This window comes from Hirundo rustica, chromosome 8, assembly GCF_015227805.2.
Source record: "Hirundo rustica isolate bHirRus1 chromosome 8, bHirRus1.pri.v3, whole genome shotgun sequence".
Lineage (NCBI taxonomy): Eukaryota > Metazoa > Chordata > Aves > Passeriformes > Hirundinidae > Hirundo > Hirundo rustica.
This window is the reverse complement of record NC_053457.1, coordinates 1,907,531-1,924,694: the sequence shown is the minus strand read 5'-3', so window position 1 is coordinate 1,924,694 and position 17,164 is coordinate 1,907,531. Positions and strand designations below refer to the sequence as shown.

Sequence of the window (17,164 nt, the reverse complement as noted above, 5' to 3'; positions counted from 1 at the left end):
TTAATTGAAATATTATGATAATTAGGTTTTGCATTTTGCCTGCAGGCCTGGCTGGGGCTGGAGAGACTGCAGAGAAATGCTCAGGACAAAGGAACACCAACAAAAACCCCAGAGCTCTTGGTGGAGAAGCAAGGGAGGCACAGATGTTCAGTGGCTCTCCAAAAGCCCAGGCAGGCAGCATCCAAGCCAGAATCACAGCTCCTGCTACTTCTGCCTTTTGGTCCAGTGTTTGAGGGACAGGCTTAACTTACATAAGAAAATTTAAATAATTTTAAACAAAACCTGTGTGGGGTTTTTTTGTTTTTTTTTAAGAAAAGCGACTCATTGTTTTTATTTTGACAGTAAATTTTAGAAACATGTTGACATACAGAACTCCAAAAAAATATGAAGTTATAAATCACCTAGTTAATTTACTAAAGAGGAAAAATACAGTACATCCAAGACTCAAACATCCTGTAAGTTTATACAAAAGCCAGACAGTAATAAACTGCTTTAAAAAATAGATCAAGCATTACCTGACTGATTTGACATTGGCATTTGCCCCATTATTAAAAGGCACAGAAGACTGAGCAATGAAAGCGATCAGCATCACGTCCATTATTGTCAGTAAATTCGCCACGATTAGCATAAACCCCCATTATTAAGCACACTTCTAATATTCACCAGGTCGATCGGTAAGAAATCTCTCCGGAAGGAGTAAGAAAATAAAGCTGGAAAAGGACAAACACTTAAATACGACACCCCGAGACGCAAAGACACTCCCTAGAAATCGACGTTGAAATCTTCTCCAGTTTTTTTTTCCGGCCGGGTTGTCAGCCAGCAATCACTCAGAAGGAGATGTCATGATCCACAGGCCCGACCCTTCGGCGGTCCCGCCGGCAGCGCGGGACCCTCCGCCGCGTCCTGGTGGCACCCGCCGCCGGCTGCTCCATCGCCCCCCGAGCCTGGAGCAGCCGGCACGGACCGAAGCTGCCGCGTTTGCCCGGTTTGGCCGCGCTCCGCGCTCTCGCCGTCAGCCCGGGTAACACATGCAGCAGCCGGCTCCAGAGAACTCGGGGGCAGCTCTGTGGCGCGCGTCTCCGAAGAGGCTCTCGCTCAGCTTGTGCTCCGCGATGATGTCCTCCACCCGTGTGACGTACAGCAAGGACAGCAGCACCCCCAGGAACTGCCGGAGGAAGGGCAGCCCGGTCAGAGAGCGCACAGCTTAGCTCACCGGAGCGTTGGGAAGTCACGGCTAGGGGAGGACTCGAAAATCCCCCGAGCAAAAGCAAGTTACCGCACCGAACCCCGCAACGTATGGCGGTGATGCTGCTAAATGACCGGAATGCCACCTCGGCTTACCAGGTACGTTAAATTACACAAGAAAATTAGCACTGCGGTCAGATGAGGTTTCACGCAGCAGCAAGTCAGATGTTCCTTCCCACGGCCCACACAGCGGCCCCCTCTTACCTGGGGCAGCAATATGCCGAGCAGCACGCCAGCCATGATGCTGTAGTTGTCCAAAAACCAAATGAGCACAGCATTCGTGCACCCTCGGACGTAGATGACATGCTGAACACTCAAGCGCTGCAAAAGATCAGAGTAAGGGTTCAGCAGGCAGCTCCCCTGGCGTGTGCTACACGGGGCAACTCAGAACTCAGGGAGGCAGATTTGGTTTGTCTTCCCGCCCCTTTAAACCCGCAAAGATCTCATCGGTAACTCTTCCTTCTGTTGTTAAGCTGCTCCACACCGCAACAAATTAATCTATTTTTAAAAAGTTATTCTACACCTGAGGTAAGTTATCTCATTGTCTGAAACCTGTTTGTTGCAGCTATTTTTCAACAACAAACATACCCAATTCTCATTTAAGACCACTCGGAAAGCAGAGAAATCTCCCTTTAGCTTTCATCTCCGCTTCCAAGTTGAAAATACAGCAGCGGAAAAATATAAATTGTGAACCAAGTGCTTTGCAAAAAGACCCTAAAGAGGACAGGAACAAGAGAATTTTGGATTCAGTCCTGCAAGCTGTGGTGCTCCGTGACCCCCAGCCCATAATATGGAAAGCACTTGAGGCTGCGGAGGGCCCTAAGCAGATGAATGGGGTAAAGTTAAGCATATGCTGAAGTGTGCCCCGTGTCAGAGCCTGGCTGGAGCGCTCAGGTGATTAAGCCACAAATCAACGAACCTGAACGAAGACAAGTTGTATGTAAGGGCAACCGGTAATCCCAAAAACCAACAACTGAGGCTGGCATTGTGCTCCAAGTGCCTCAAATGAGCTGGGGAGAGGAGCTTTTTCAGACCAGCCTCCCACCCTGCCTTGCCCCAGCACTCCAAAGCCAGGAGAGAGCCCAGGGCAGATCCAATTACCGATTTCCCTTCTTAATCACTCTGCAATTAGTGCCTTGAGCCAACAGTCTCTCCTCGGGAGCCACTGGGGCTGCTCCCGAAAGGGACCTGAAGGAGGAGGCCCCATCCCACTCCTGGAGGAAGGAGCAGGCAGCCAACACCATCAGGGAAGTGCCACTGCCCTTCCAGGAATACTACCACAGGCTTGAAAATAAAACACACACTCCTCGGGTATAAAATACTGCGAAACAGCTAAGTTGGCTTTTATCAGTGCCAATTTTACTCAATGAGAAACTTTGAATTTTAGGTACTAAAAGCTTTCCCCACCTCAAGTCACTGCTTCAAATTTTGAAAGTAGCTCTTTGTGCATTAATTGTGCAATTGGCTGGGGGAAGTTGTCAACAAACAAGGAATAGTGGAAAATACAAGGGAAGATAACAAAAATCAAACAAGATTACGTTTTTCATATGTGGAAATTATTCCAGGAAAAAAGAACCGTTTTAGTTGCTGATTTACCTGCCTGGCAGATTAAAGCACACAGAAAACACTTTTATAACAGACCAGAAAAACCGCGAAGAAGCAGCACCCTCTGCCACGACAGGGTGGGTGCTGGCTATGTTACCTCTTGGTCAATGGTTTTGTATCCACACATAGTGTTGATAATGTCTGTCTGAAAAGAAAACAATAAATATGAACTGCAGCAGCAAACTAAAATCACAAAACTATTATTTTTACTCTGTGTTCACCCAGCTCATATAGAAGCAATGACAGGGTTATTTCCCAGTCCAACACCAGGTCAGCCCAGCAGCCCCAGTGTCAGATTTAGTTAGAGCTCTACGTGACTTTAGAGGAATGAGTATTGTCAGTGTGTCACAAGACATTCGAACAATTTCTATCCAACAAAACCAGGGTGGCACCAGCAACCAACGAGAGCTGTGACAGAGCTGTTTCCACAGAATGAACAGCTAGATTTTCTTCTAAAGCCTTAATAATTTAGCACACCTTATTACTAAAACCAGGGGTTAACACGGCCTTCATGCCAAGACAAAGACAAATTTCAGCTCAGAAATGTCTTCAGTTTCAAAAAACTTCCAGTACTACGAATGCTTTTTGCAAGACTAAATTCATTACAATATTCATGCAATACCATTATATACATGAATATAAACCCCATATAGTTAGAAGAAACTGGGTGCTCGCGTTCACCACAGATTACTAACGCATTTTCCGTAGCCATGTCATGCCTTCTGCGGGTTCCAAGGTTCTACCTTGAAAGCCTGGGAAAGCCAACCCAAAAATACCATCCTTCACTTAAAAATCATCCAATGTAAAAATCCACTGGCATCCAAGGAAGCAGAGAACAAAGACATGGAGGGAAAAGGGAAGTTTTTAAGCACCCCAAAAAGCTGGGCTCTCACCTTGAACGTACAACTGTCTGACAAACAAGCCTCAGCACGTTCCTAGAAGGAAAAGCTCGGACTATTCCACAGGGCTGTTGGGAAACCGTGTGGGGTACCCATCTGCCAACCACAGGTAATAAATACACATAAATTGGAAGTCAGTATCAATATTAGGCACCAGTGTGTTGTGCTGGCTGTGAGTGATTTCGTGATCCCCAAAACTGCTGAAGCCTGACCGACCCACACGTGGCAATTCCCAAAAATGTGTGACCACAAGGATCGCAGTCCCTCATTTAATTTTAAACACGGAATTTGCTGACAGGGCGTCAAGCAAATGTATGCAGCGGAGATAAACGCATTGGAAACAGAGGATTAAAGGCATTTGGGGCTAATTTCTATCTGCTACACTAGTGTCAGTCTCTAATAAATAATTTGACTTAAACATAGCTCCTCTAGAGCCCCCCAGTATGAGCTGGCTGGTGTTAGCAGAAGGGTTTTACAGGGGATCAGAATCCAGGCACCAACATTAGCGGGAGTTTTCCATGACTACAGAGCCAATGAGTAATCACAAACCGTATCTGCAGCTTCCCAGAACAGAAACCAGCCTGTATTTGGAAGGATTTGTCAAACACACAAGATTGATGCATGTGCTGGTTGTTTATTCCCCGAGGCAGCCCTGCACAGCCCTGGTGCTGGTGTTACCGTGCCCAGATTGCACACAGCACAGCAACAGCATCTCCCTGCTGCAGAGCCACCAGCCCCCACCTACTGCAGGAGGTACCACACTTCCATTTGGGGCTTCTCCCTGCCTTCAATTAATTCCCTGAGCTTAACACTTTATGGGCTACAAGCAGCCTAATCCTCCCCCTCCTCAGCTGTCAGTGAAGCATACGGAGAATACACTCCCCATTTTTCCCTGGAGAAGTTTTTATTTCAGTGCTTTCTCTTTCCTGAAGGCAAAATCCTGAGCTGTTTTGCTCCATCCAGCTGCAAATTCTTTCTCTCAAACACCGAGGACTCAAAGCATAACTGTTCAGCTTTGGTTTCTGAGAATAAATCAAAGCTCATCACAGATATAAACAGACCCATTCCCACTCACCAAAAATGTGTGAGCACACGTAATAAACACCTTCCTATGACAGACATTTCTCAGCAGCACCTAGCAGGATTACTGACACAACCACTGCATCTATTTTTCCTTTCTTTTAGTTAAACAGCCAGGCTCAAGGCAGATGTGGAAAGGGCAGCCCAAACCAGGCAGCAGCAGGATGTCCATCCTGAGCTCTGCTCTTATGCACACTCAGTCTCTGTCTCGTGTTCAGACTAGAGAGCAAAACCCAGTGAGGCAGGGGCTGCCTGCACTGGAGGAGCTGAGGAATAGTTCATCAAATTCAGCATTACATGTACCCCTCAAATGAAGAGCAGTGAATTACAGAATTAATTAAGAGACATGTCTGCATGAAAATCAACGCCTGCTCCTAGTGCTGTCAGCACCAGTTAGTACCAGTTCATCACAGACTGAGAAACTGCTTCAGACTCTGGTCCCTCCAGGGTTTTAGAGGCAGGTAATTTTCAAGGACAGGTCGGTGTGCCCACAAGCACACATGCTGTGCCCACACGCATGCCCTGACCCTGAGGTCAGCTGCCCACAGTTTTGGATTATTCTGGCGACGACAAGGTTATTCTGTTCGGTTTTTAATTCACACGGCAGCCGGAGCACATCACTCTGACCCCCACCCATGGAAGCCACCAGGTCCCAGGCTTCCTGGCACCAGCAAAACTGAATTTTAAACAGCTCTGGTTCAGGCGAGCCATGAGATCAGTGGAGCTCTCAGCATCCCTTCTGCGGCTGGGGAAGTGGGTCAGTAAAACAGCCAACACATCTAATCCATCATTTTCTCCCTTTCAAGTTGTCAAGACCCACAGATGTACTGGGGGAGGAAAGGACCCTTTTTCCTTTACTTCTTGCCCCAAACTTCCTGAAGTCAGGCAGCTTTTTAAGCTAACACCAGCGATGCTGAGATGCCAGGACTTACCTTATTTCTGATGCAGCAAGTGTAGGGCACTCCACAAGCCAGTGGTCCTGGAGCTGCACAGCTGTGGTACACATTTTGGGACCAATCTCTATAATCTTCCCCACCACAGCACTTAAACTAGAGAGAGAGGGGAAAAAAAAAAAAAAAGACAAAACTCAATGATCTTAAAGGTCTTCTCCAACCTAAATGGTTCTACTATTCCAAAAGGAAAAGGAAAAAAAAAATTGTACCTTAAACTCTTTGAACAAGTAGAAAACAAAGTAAGAATAAAGCAATTTTAAAAGCCCTGAGCTGCCAAAAAATTCTGTAATTTTATCAGCAAGGCATGTATGAATGTATATGATAAATACAGTTTGAAAGAATTAAAGATATAGGTAATATTCCTCTGGCACTCATTGAACCAGGGTGCCAGAGCAGAGCACTCAGTGCTAAGTTCCACCTCCCATCTTTTCTGAGTTGAAAAATTATCTTTCCAGCTCTGGACATCATTAAGCAGTGTTTTCACATCGACTCCATCTTGACCTGTAATCTAACTCTGCAGTTGTTTTAAGGATTACGACTGCATTTCCAACTGGATCTAAAAGACAAAAGCTTTGCTCTAAGGTATAAATTAATCTCACCAAAACACTGTGGGTGTAATTTAGAAGAACTGAAAGCTGGCAAACAAATACTGTAAGTTTACACTGACTTAATATAAACATTCACTTTATAATTTAAATGAAGGGAAAAGGAGGAGTTCATTTAATCATTAACGTGTATATATCCATAATTTTGGGCAGTGCATGGAAACTTTAAAGCATTATGAAGTCTAATGACAAAATTTCCTCAGGATGGTCTGCTTCTGACAGACTTTCCATGCTAACTTTGTTTTTCAAAGCAGGCTGCCATCTCCATAACGATGTCCTAGAATACATGTAGCACTTCCTAAGTCAGTTTTTTTAATAACCATTTACTTGGCATGGCCACGGACACCCCACGGGCCCTGACATCACATTTCTGAACACTTTTTGCTTCTTCTACAGTCTCTGAACTGCATGGCAGAACTCTTCAATAACCCAATAAACACTTCTACAGACCAGCCTTATTTAAAAAAAAAAAAAAAAAAAGGCTGTGAGTCAAGGCCACGTGCCATTAAGTAATGCTCAGCTGGGCTCACCACAGTGTCTGAAATTCTGAATTTTAATTACAGGTAGATGCTCTTCCACTGGTATTTCCTTCCAATAACAACCTTTTTAAAGAGCTCTGTGCATGCCCTTGAGCAGCCACACAGGCCCAGGCTGTGGCAGCCTAAATGACAGCTCATTTCTCCGTATCCAAAGTCTCCTGTTAATAAGATGCTTCCCAATCTCTGGGACCAGCCAGCAGAAACACTGAGTGCAAGGCCATGGGTGGAATTTAGGCTGAATTCATCTGACCCCAGCTGCGGGGCCACTCTAAACCTAAAGGTCTGTAGGGGCTGACCTTGAGCATTTGAATTGCACCTGCCAAGGCAAAAGCTGCATTTTGGCCCTCTCTTTTTGCAGTGATGTAAGAGTGTTTTAAATGCCAGCTGGAATGCTGGATGAGCCCTGACTTCAGCAGGAACACCATGAGAGGTGAGACATGAGAACTCATCCCCCTCATCCGTAACAACTTGATTGTCACATCACTGGGAAAACTCAAAGCCGTTGCTGAGTTAATCCAAGGGGAAAAAAAAAAAAACAACAAACCTGCTTTTGAACAGAATCCATGATGTTCTTGAAGTCTAAATCATCATAGTAATTCTCAATTCCTCTTCTAATGTTATCATTCAAAAATTTGATTGTCTAGAAAGCAAAAAGAAAACAAGATTCATGGGTTGCCCAACGGGCACGCCGGCTGGAACAGAATTAGAAGAGCAGGTTAAAGTGACAAGTGTAACTGATGAGCACAAAAGATGAGGCTTTCTTGTTTCTCTTTTTTTTAGAGAAAAACACCAGAACACTCATTAGAACCAAACTGTAACGCAGGCCTGCAGGGACCAACCATCCGCTCTCCTCTAGGGAAGCAGCCTCACTGCCGGGTGCGGGCTGGGACGCGCGACGCCTCTCCCGGCTGGGGCTCTCCAAGCGTCTCCAGAGACGGTCCCGTTATCCCAGCAGGAGCCCCGTCACCCTCGTCACCTCCTGCGCGCCACAGCAGCGGGTTCGAGCGGTGGACCATGGCACCGTGGGCTGCACCACGCCCCCAGCAGCAAGACCTGACCGTGTCACCGCCGTCCACGAGCTTCCTTTTCCACAAACGTTCCACTAGCTTGATTTTCCAGAGTCCATAATTGCCAGATAGAGAGCTTTATTCCATGTGGAGTGGAATAAAAGGTGTATCTGTATGTTTGACAGTGGTTGTTTTGAGAGATATGGAAGTGAGGCAATGGCAGATATAAAATGGTATCTCCTCCGCGTGGTGTATTAGAAATTAAATCAGCAAAGTGTTTTTAAAGTTCAGAAGATGAGAGAAAAGCAAAAAAAAAAAAGTATTTAGATTTCAAGATCCAGCACAATCTCAGCACAGCAAAAATCAGGGACTAATCACAATCAGAATGTAACAACTTCCCTTTCAATCCAGCGCTGAAGTGGACAAAGTTAAAGCCTTACAGGTCAGAAAACCCGAAATACACCCACTCATCTTCTCAGTATTAGGAACTGCAACACTTACAAACTAACCAGAACAAAAAGGATTATCACATCAGCAATGAGAAGTAATACAGGACCCTCCTAACTGGTCAAGAACCTCATTTAGATGCTACAGATTTGAAAAGGAAGTAGAGAAAGAAATGGGGAAAATGCACATGACACACAAAACAAACAGGACTTAAATAGAGTCTACTACCCAAAGCTTCCATAAATACTTTCTTGTTCTCCCCCTACTAACCCAAACTTCCCCACTAACCTTGAAAAACAAGGGAGGAAACCTGTCCCTAAGCGAAGCTGTCCTGCTTTAAATCGAAGCACAGACGTCTAGTACTTGCCATAGTGAATACATTTATGCTTTAAAGCATTTCTAACAACAACAAAAAAATAGTCTGTTGCTTTCTGTGCAAAAAAATCAAGGGCTGAATACAGTTACAGCATGCTTGTCAATGATGAAGTCTCCTATATGAATTTTTTATGTTGCCTATGGATGTGGGCAGGGAAGAGCTGTCCTTTAACTGAGGCAAAACATTTGGGCCACTAAAAAACAACAGTCTCCAAATCCATCTGGAAACTTCCCAAATTAGCAGTTAGACCCAGATGGCAAAACAGAAGAAAGCATTTTGTCATGCACGAAGAGCTAGAAACTCATTTTGCCTGTATTGCACATTTGTAGTCAGCGGATTTTCTCCCGGTTCGTTAGCCTGGGATTTGTCTCTGGAATGGTGGCAAACCCCACCACTGCTGAACCCTGAAGACCCTGAAAAGCCTGGACCTCCATCAGTGAGTGCCTGGGTGACAACAGCTGTTATTTAGCAGAGCTGAATCACATCAAAACCTGAAGCAAGCAGCTCACCTGGTTCCTGAAGATCAGGGCCACCACTCCACCTGTCAGCTCAATCAGCAAGCAGATACCAAGGATGTACATGAACTGCAGGAAAATGAGTGCAAGTGAGTCATTAGACAGAACTCCAATCAGTCCTTCAATTTGTGGCTTTAAGTCTAGCATTCAATTGCCAATACACCTGGCTTTCAGCACGGCATTTTAAAGGAAAATATAAAATTATGGGTTTGTTCTTATAAAACTGTCAATGTCACAAGAAAGCCTTTTTTCCTCTCTTAAATTATTCTGGGTTTTGCCCAATTGGCAAGCACGTTATTTTTCTGCTCTGAACAGACTCAAACCCATGAGTTGTAATTACCCTGCCTAGATCCTGCTTCCCACAACAGCATCCCACAGCAGCATGTTGATGGACTGCTCCCAACCACAGCACACTGCACGTTCTCATGCTTCCCACAGAACCAGCACTCACCTGTCACCTTTCAACTAGTGGATGAAGCAGCACGCCTTAAGATAATCCAAACCACCTTCAACTACACTGCCAGGGAAAAATCAAAGCAAAATTCCAGGCTTGGTACCTCGTGGTGTGTTGTTTTGTCATCTGCTCACAAATGCACTGACACGCAGCCACGTGTGCATCCACTGCTGCCCATCAAAGCGTGTGCAAAATGTGAAAAATATGAAGAAATCTACCGCACTGTGAGAGAGCTGCAGCATGCCAGTCAGTACCTGAAATGTTTTTCCAATCCTCTGGGCATAAAAGATGGTGTAAAGCGAATTTAGGTCTTCTGTATAACAATGAACTTCATCAGGAGTGAAGTTTTATGATCCCTCATCTGAAAATAATCCCTACTGCTGTCCTCTGAAAGCTGCTTTAACTTCTGTGTGCTCAGTGTCAGGAATTCACCAGACAGGTGAATTCTTTTCTCCTGCTAAATCTGGAATCAGCCTGGGAAGCTGGCATCAGGGACTCGCTTTGTTGAATACCCAGCTGGGTTTGCTACCAGAACGGGGACAGAAAATGTTCCTGGCATCTGACACACCACCACACTCAGTGGGAAAGAAGCCTAAGGAGGGGCTCTCAGTAAAATTCCCGTGTAACTTCAAAATCCATGGATATTTCTGGCTTTGCCCCCCATAACAAACCATACATTCCACATTTTGTTAGACTGAACTGACATGACAAGGCCAGGTTGGGGGCAACCCGGTCTCGTGGAAGGTGACCCTGCTCCTTGCAAGGGGGTTGGACTAGGTGGCCTTTAACAGGTCCCTTCCAACCCAAACTCTTGTCTGATTCTGCCCAGGTGAAAACAAAGCTTGCACACTTTAATTTTAATTAGTCACATGTGCAGCTTCCATCTGCAACCGTAGTGCTTCCCAGGAATTTCCCTAAAATTCACCTTTTCAGAGGCACTAGGGAAAAAAACCTCGTCCCTTTCATTTCACCCTCAGGGCCCTGCTCTCCAAGGTCCGAGCTCCACGCCTAACTTTGAACACACACTTCTCCCTCTCCCCTCTCATTCCACTTCCCAGGGGAGGACAGACAGGCTCCGGCCACGCCGGACGTCAGCCCGAGCCAGGGTTTCTCTCTTTCCTCCTCTGGGTTGAAACCAGCAGCTGGCATCAACTGGTACGTCAGCAGCTGAGTTTGCACAAGATGCAAAGTGACTGATAATAACTCACATTCCTGGTTATTTTCCATAGCACCTTAACTGCTGGGAAGTTCCTTTTCCCCTCGCCGCTCCTGTCACGGGCAAGACCGAATGCTGCTGCTCCCCAAGGGAGGGACCACAGCCACTAAACTCAGATTTAATTAAAAGCTTTGAAAAAGCAACTTCACTAAAGTATTTTTCAGTGCAGATGTAGTTCTGAATGTGAATTCAGAGGAGAGTGAAAAGAAAAAGCAACGAGCCTTAGAAACTGGTAATAAAAATTCCGACACTTACTGCTTGCAGAAGGCATAAATTGTCTCTTAGAGAAGCCAGTACACCCACAAAGGATACCAGGAACATTACAATGCCCAGAAGTATTAAAATAATTGCTGGGGCTAGAAAGGCACTTTCTAAAGTTTTGTACTTCTGTCTTTCAATTTCTGCATAAATCCCAACGGCAAGGACGAGGGCTCCGATCACCTGGAAGAGAAAGAGAGGAGAGCACGGATGTTACTCCTTCTCCTGTAAACACAGAGATGACAGGTTGTGAGCACACAGGAACCTGTCACTGCTCGCTTCGGGATTCATTATAAACAATGAAGCACCCAAAGCAGAAGTTTGGATAAAAAAAAAATTTAAAAAGCCCTCAAAGACTAAAGTGCAAAAAAAAGCTGAGTTGGGGAAAAAAAAATGAAACTCGTTCATTCTAAAAACGTATTTCATCATGTTTTAACATTCTGGAAGTTGAACTAATCAAAATATACATCACTGGCTGAAATGCAATTTATTACCCATCTGTGATCATATATATTACATATATGAGCTACTGCCATGGCAACAATGACCCTCCTCGGTGTGTCTGCCTGTCCTTCTCTCTGTGCATAAATACATAGAAATATGTATGTGCCTCTAAGAGGACACAGGCTCTAAGCTGGTCTGCAAGCAGCCCGTCTGTCCCTTCATATTAACTCCTGCTGGATTCAGGCTCAGTAAAGACAGTCGGATATTTCCTATACCTCCCCTCAGGAGAAAGGCACCAGATTAAAAACTAAAAATAATCCACCAAACTAAATTTGAAATTATGTCACCTTCTTGAGCAGCTACCAGATAAAGCTGACAAGTGAAATAGGAAGGGACATATTTCATTTAACAAAGTAAAGATATTTCAATCAAAGTAATTAGTTAAGTCAAAATCATTTTGCATTAAAATTACAGTGTGCTGCAAATCACTTTGAATTATGCCAAATTAATTAAAATAAAAAATAGCCCACGATACTTAATTACAGAAACTGCAGTGGAAAAACTTTGCTGCTGCTGACTCCGACAGCCAGACGCATCGTCAGGGAGGAGACCAGACACAAATCAATCATTTTGGCAACCTGATAAACACCACTCCCCTTTCCTGACCTGACATTTCCCCAGGAAACACGAGTCTGCTCCCTGCACACCAACGCTTCTTAATTATACTTCTAAATTTTTAATTTCACTTCTTAATTTTGGATATGACACAAAGGGCATAGAGGGACACACGATGTGAGTTATGAGCTCATGAGCCAAACGGCTGAAACGCTTTTTTAATTATGGGATAGCTTAAAATAAATAGCAACTTACTGGAAGCTCTTGATTTTCTATGGAAATGAATAATGACATCGAAGGACAATATGTAGGAAATGCCACCGGTTTGTCACTTAAAGAGAGAAAATTCTCAGAAGGGTTCACCCATAAAAAATAAATATACTGAAGCTATTTTAAAAACAACTTAAAATCTGACCAAATTGAGAGTGACCCCAAAACCAGATTCTCCAGCAAGTACTGAAGAGCCATTAACAACAATAACTCTTGTCTGGTAGATCTCTTGTTTAAAAAGTTTAATAAAAAAAAAACAAAACAGAAACACTGGACATATACCACAGGTACTAAAAGCTTGATAGGGATTATCAGAATTTCAGAAGGGTGTTGTTTCAAGACTAGAACTTTCTGTTGAAATGTCTTTTTCTTAACCATAGTTTTCTCATCGAAGCATTAAATTTCAGGGTGTTTTTGACTAAAAGGTGCCCGTAAGTAAAATACAAGATACTGCCTACTTTAAGAACTTAAGATATATAAATACCTATGGCATCTTCACCCCACACCCTCCAAGATTTGTGCTTTCATTATCTTCTATTTTCTTAAGCATTTAATAAAAATCTTTTAAACCTTTAATATGGCCAAGCCAACAGCAGCATTTACTCATGGCAAGCAGAAGTGCTGGCCCAGCAGCCATCCCACCCGAGCCTCCTCTCCCATCTGTGCTCTCCCTTCCCGTGCCTTACATCCCATCAGGGACTGTTTACATCCTGCATCCCTCACCACAGCTCCCCGTTTGGCAATTCCAGCTGTGTGCACGGGAAGAATTAACTGCCCTGACTCACATCAAATGAGCATCCACCAGCAAATACCAGGGGATTTCTCTGGGGCTTTCGCACACACAGAAGCTGCTTTCCCAAGAGAAAGGAGAAGCATTCGTTTATTTATTTATTTGTAAGCAGAAGCTTTAACCCTGTATTTACAGTTCTTTTTCTTAAATAAAGCTCAACAACAGCACCTTCTGTTTAAAATGCTGGATTTTGTTTCAGCTGGGCAGGAAAACTACATGACAACCGCGTACACCAGCAGAAGAGTTGTCTGGAAAAGTTACAGTGACAGCTAGTTTTTAAAAAAGCCCTGGGCGACGGGGGAAGACCACAAGGCCTGTAGCAAACATCCCCTCCGACACGCCCAGCAACGCTTTAATTCCCTTTCTGCTTTGGATAAGGCCAGTATTTAGTTCCTGGTGGTTTAAAGCCATCCTGGGGACTCAAATGTGGGGCATCGTCGCCCGTAACGTGCCAGAGGAACTGCAACAGCAGGGCGGGAATGGGATGAACTCAGCATCCTGCCGGTGAAAGCCCCAGACAGCAGCAGAACATCACCCAGTATTCAAGAAAGCCAACACTCCCCCAGCCAAACTTTGCTTCCATTTACACTGATTAAAGAAAAAAACAAACAAACAAACAAACAAACAAACAAACACGGCAAGAATAACCGTGCCGAAGAGGGAGCCGGGAGAGTGACATTTACAGCGGCTGAGATCTGCTTCGCTGAGCCGGAATAAAAGCGAATTCCGCCAGCGAAGCCCACGCGGCCCTGCCCGTGGTGGGCCCCGGCGCCAGCGGGATGCTGCCGGTGCCAGCCCTCCCAAAACAGCTCCCTGGCGCTCCCCACCCTGCCTTCCCCCTCTCGCAGCCCCATCCTCCCCCTCCCAGAGCACACCATCTCCCCGGCAAATGGAAGCTCTCGCCTATAAACGAGGGCAGAGCATTGAAAATCCAGAGCGAGCGACTACAAAGAGTCAATAAACCCCTCAGGCTGCCTGAAAGAGGCTTTGTGCTCGGCGGGCGCTGCGCTGCGAGGATGGTTCCAGGAGGGCCCTTTCTGCGCCACCAGATGAATGTTTACACCGCCCCAGCAAGGGCCCTTGCCGCCCACAGAAAGCGCAGAGCGGACGGCGTGCACGGTCCGAAGGACGCGCCGCAAGAAAGGGGCCTGAAAAATAACGCAGCAAATCTGAATTTCCCTATTCCGAAACTCACGACTGCAGGGAGCAGCAGGAGCCTAAACCCAAGGGTCGGTTCGTCTGCTAAGACAGACAAAAGATCTCAAAGCCTGAACTACATCCAAACACTTTGCGTGTAAATCTTTGTTCATTAAATCACAGGTTGAATCTGACGCTATCAAACCTGGTGGATCTAAGCCTCTTCCTCCACGCAGCAAAGCAAAAGCTCCCAGCTGGTAAATACCGTGTCAGACAAAAACAGACCAGCCGAACTAGAACTTAAGCAGCGTTTAAAGCGAAAAAGCCAGATAGAAAAACCCCTGCCCGAGCTCCTCTGACATCAGCACCACCTGAAGCCAGCATCTTCCCAGCATCCCAGAGCCTGAAAAAAGCAACTTTTAAAACCACGGTGTTTACAAAGAGCACTTCCAAAGGGCCCCAGGGGCTCCTTCCAGCCCAGGGGGTGCCCGGTGTGGATTTACCACGTGTCAGAAGTCAGCGGTGTGGCCCATCAGCTGGGACTCGCTCTGGCTTTACCAAACAGACACCCGGACGAGGACAGCAAGTGCCACACCCCTGTAAGCCCTAAAGCCCGGCAGCCTCACCCTGCCCAGGCTCCGGGAGCACCTACCCGACACGCCGAGGAGCGCCGCTGTAGGGCAAAGGCAAAGGCTCCATTTGTCCGCCTCACGGCAGGACAGAGCCGCGTTTTAATACGCGCACGAAGGATTTTCACCTGCCAAACTTCCATCCGCCAAAAGCAGCTTGTCAGTCCCTCGGCAGGGACTGGGACGCCGCGCCCTCAGCCACAGAAACACCCATGTCTCGCCAATCCCGGAGCCCTGCGGGGCCCGGGAGCGGGACCCCCGCTCGGAGCCGTGCCCCCGCCCCCGAGCGCCGCTCACCCAGAACGTGGTGGAGTAGGTGATGAGGGTGAGCTTGAGGCACAGGTAGGAGAGCCGCCCGCAGTACCGCGCCTGCTCCGGGTCGCCCGCCGCCATCCTCCGCGGTTCCCTCGCTCCGCGGCTCCGCGGCTCCGTGCCCGGGCACCTGCGGCCGCCCCGCCGGGCCCTCCGCCCCTTCCCGGCCCCGAGGGGCCGCCCCGCCCGGCCCGGGGCCGCGCCGCTTCCGGCCCCGGGAGCGACGCGCACGGACGGCGGGGAACGGCGGGAGCGCCTGGCCGGCTCCGGCTTCGCCTTTCGTCTCTTCTTCTCCTAGCGCTTCTTCTTCTTTTTCTTTTTTTTTTAAATTCCCTCGGCAGACGCGCGGCCGGGATTAGCCCCGCAGCTGGAGGCGGCAGGAGAAATAGATCTGGCTGCTCTAACAGGAATCTGGCGGTGCTGCCGGAGCCCTGCGCGCATCCCCCAGACCTCTGTCATCACCAAAAAACAGCCGGGACAAAAATAGGGCCGTGGGAAGCCGCTGCATGGGCGCTCAGAGTTTCGGTCGAGCATCCAAAAAACATGGCAAAGCAGAATTCCTCCGCCCTACACCGGCGGCAGGAAGCGTTAGCATAGCATTTAGCCCTCCTTCTGCCACCACGCCTTTGCACATGCCAAGGGGGTCGCGTCCTGCCGATAACAGCAGCCCCCGGGCACATTGCACCGGCCACGCTCTGTGCCCACGCCGACGCTCCACGTCCCGCTGCTGTGACAGCGGGTCCGTGGTGGGTCTGACACTGCGATCATGAACTGCAAACGCCGTTCGTGCCTCCGAGATGAAATAAGCCCTTTCAAGCCCGCAGTGCTGCACTCCTGTCCCACAAAAGGGCTATTTTCCCCCGGGGAAAAAAGTCTCATTCAAAGCGGCAGACGACTGTCACAGAGTTGGTTGTTTCATCCCAGCCCGGAGCAGAGACAGATGGCACTGAAAATCAGTGTCTAGTATCAGAGGAGATGAAGTCGGGCAGCATTTATCCTTAAGTTACCTAGCAAAGAGACTGGAAAACCTCTGAGCTGCGCATGAGAACTGTGTAAACATTCAAGCGCACAGCATTTCTTTAGGTGATACAATACACCAAAACCTCGTTTCTAAAGGCTAAAAAATATCCCTGGATAATTCTATTATAAAAAGTACCGCAGCCATCGCCTGCAGTGCTTCTACACTCTGCTTCTGGGAAAAAATCCAGCCCAGGACACTCCCAGCAACAGAATCGCTCCTCCCCTCCAATGTTTCTGACACTAATACAACGTCCTAGAGCATTCATCCTCTAAAATACCAACAACTTCGATTTTCAGAGAGATTTGCAAGCATCCCTGACACTTAGCAATGGCATGCAGGCTGAAAATCTCATCACACATAGCTGCTGGGAATTAGTGTCTGTCACATGGTCTTTGTGTCTCATGGGTGTTGTTCACATCCAAGCATGTTCTTGTCATTTAGGCATCTTCCTTGCCTGAGTATTTAACTAAATTAATTGTTCTGGTTGGACTTTTTTGATACTTTACCTTATCCTTTGTGCTGATTCCTGCACATAAAATTTCGGGCCACATCCTGCTGGATGGGGAAGCTGAGTAAAGGAGTGTCCATTTACCTGTTGTTTTCCCTCAGGACTGAGTCAATGTACCAAAACAGTTGTGAACATAACAGTTCTTGTTATGAAACTGCGGGGCAATAATTAAGTAATCCCTTCCTTTTCCTGAATCCCAGACTTTGCCTGTACGAATGGCAAGATTTCTGGACACAATT

The 17,164-nt window shown here is 46.8% G+C and overlaps 1 protein-coding gene across 2 annotated transcripts; it reads right to left on the bottom strand.

The window, feature by feature from the left end:
- Positions 1 to 307: 307 nt before the first annotated feature.
- Positions 308 to 15,512, bottom strand: TSPAN15 (tetraspanin 15). 2 transcript variants are annotated; one of them, XM_040072005.2, is made up of 8 exons: positions 15,382 to 15,512; positions 11,197 to 11,382; positions 9,266 to 9,340; positions 7,471 to 7,566; positions 5,762 to 5,878; positions 2,948 to 2,995; positions 1,450 to 1,566; positions 308 to 1,165 (listed from the first exon to the last, which is right to left on the bottom strand). In XM_040072005.2, the coding sequence occupies exons 1-8, from the start codon at positions 15,475 to 15,477 to the stop codon at positions 1,013 to 1,015; spliced, it is 888 nt and encodes a 295-aa protein (XP_039927939.1). In that variant the 5' UTR covers positions 15,478 to 15,512; the 3' UTR covers positions 308 to 1,012. The 2 variants fall into 2 exon arrangements, with proteins under 2 accessions (XP_039927939.1, XP_058277629.1); XM_058421646.1 differs by lacking the exon at positions 2,948 to 2,995.
- Between the last annotated feature and the right edge of the window lie 1,652 nt (positions 15,513 to 17,164).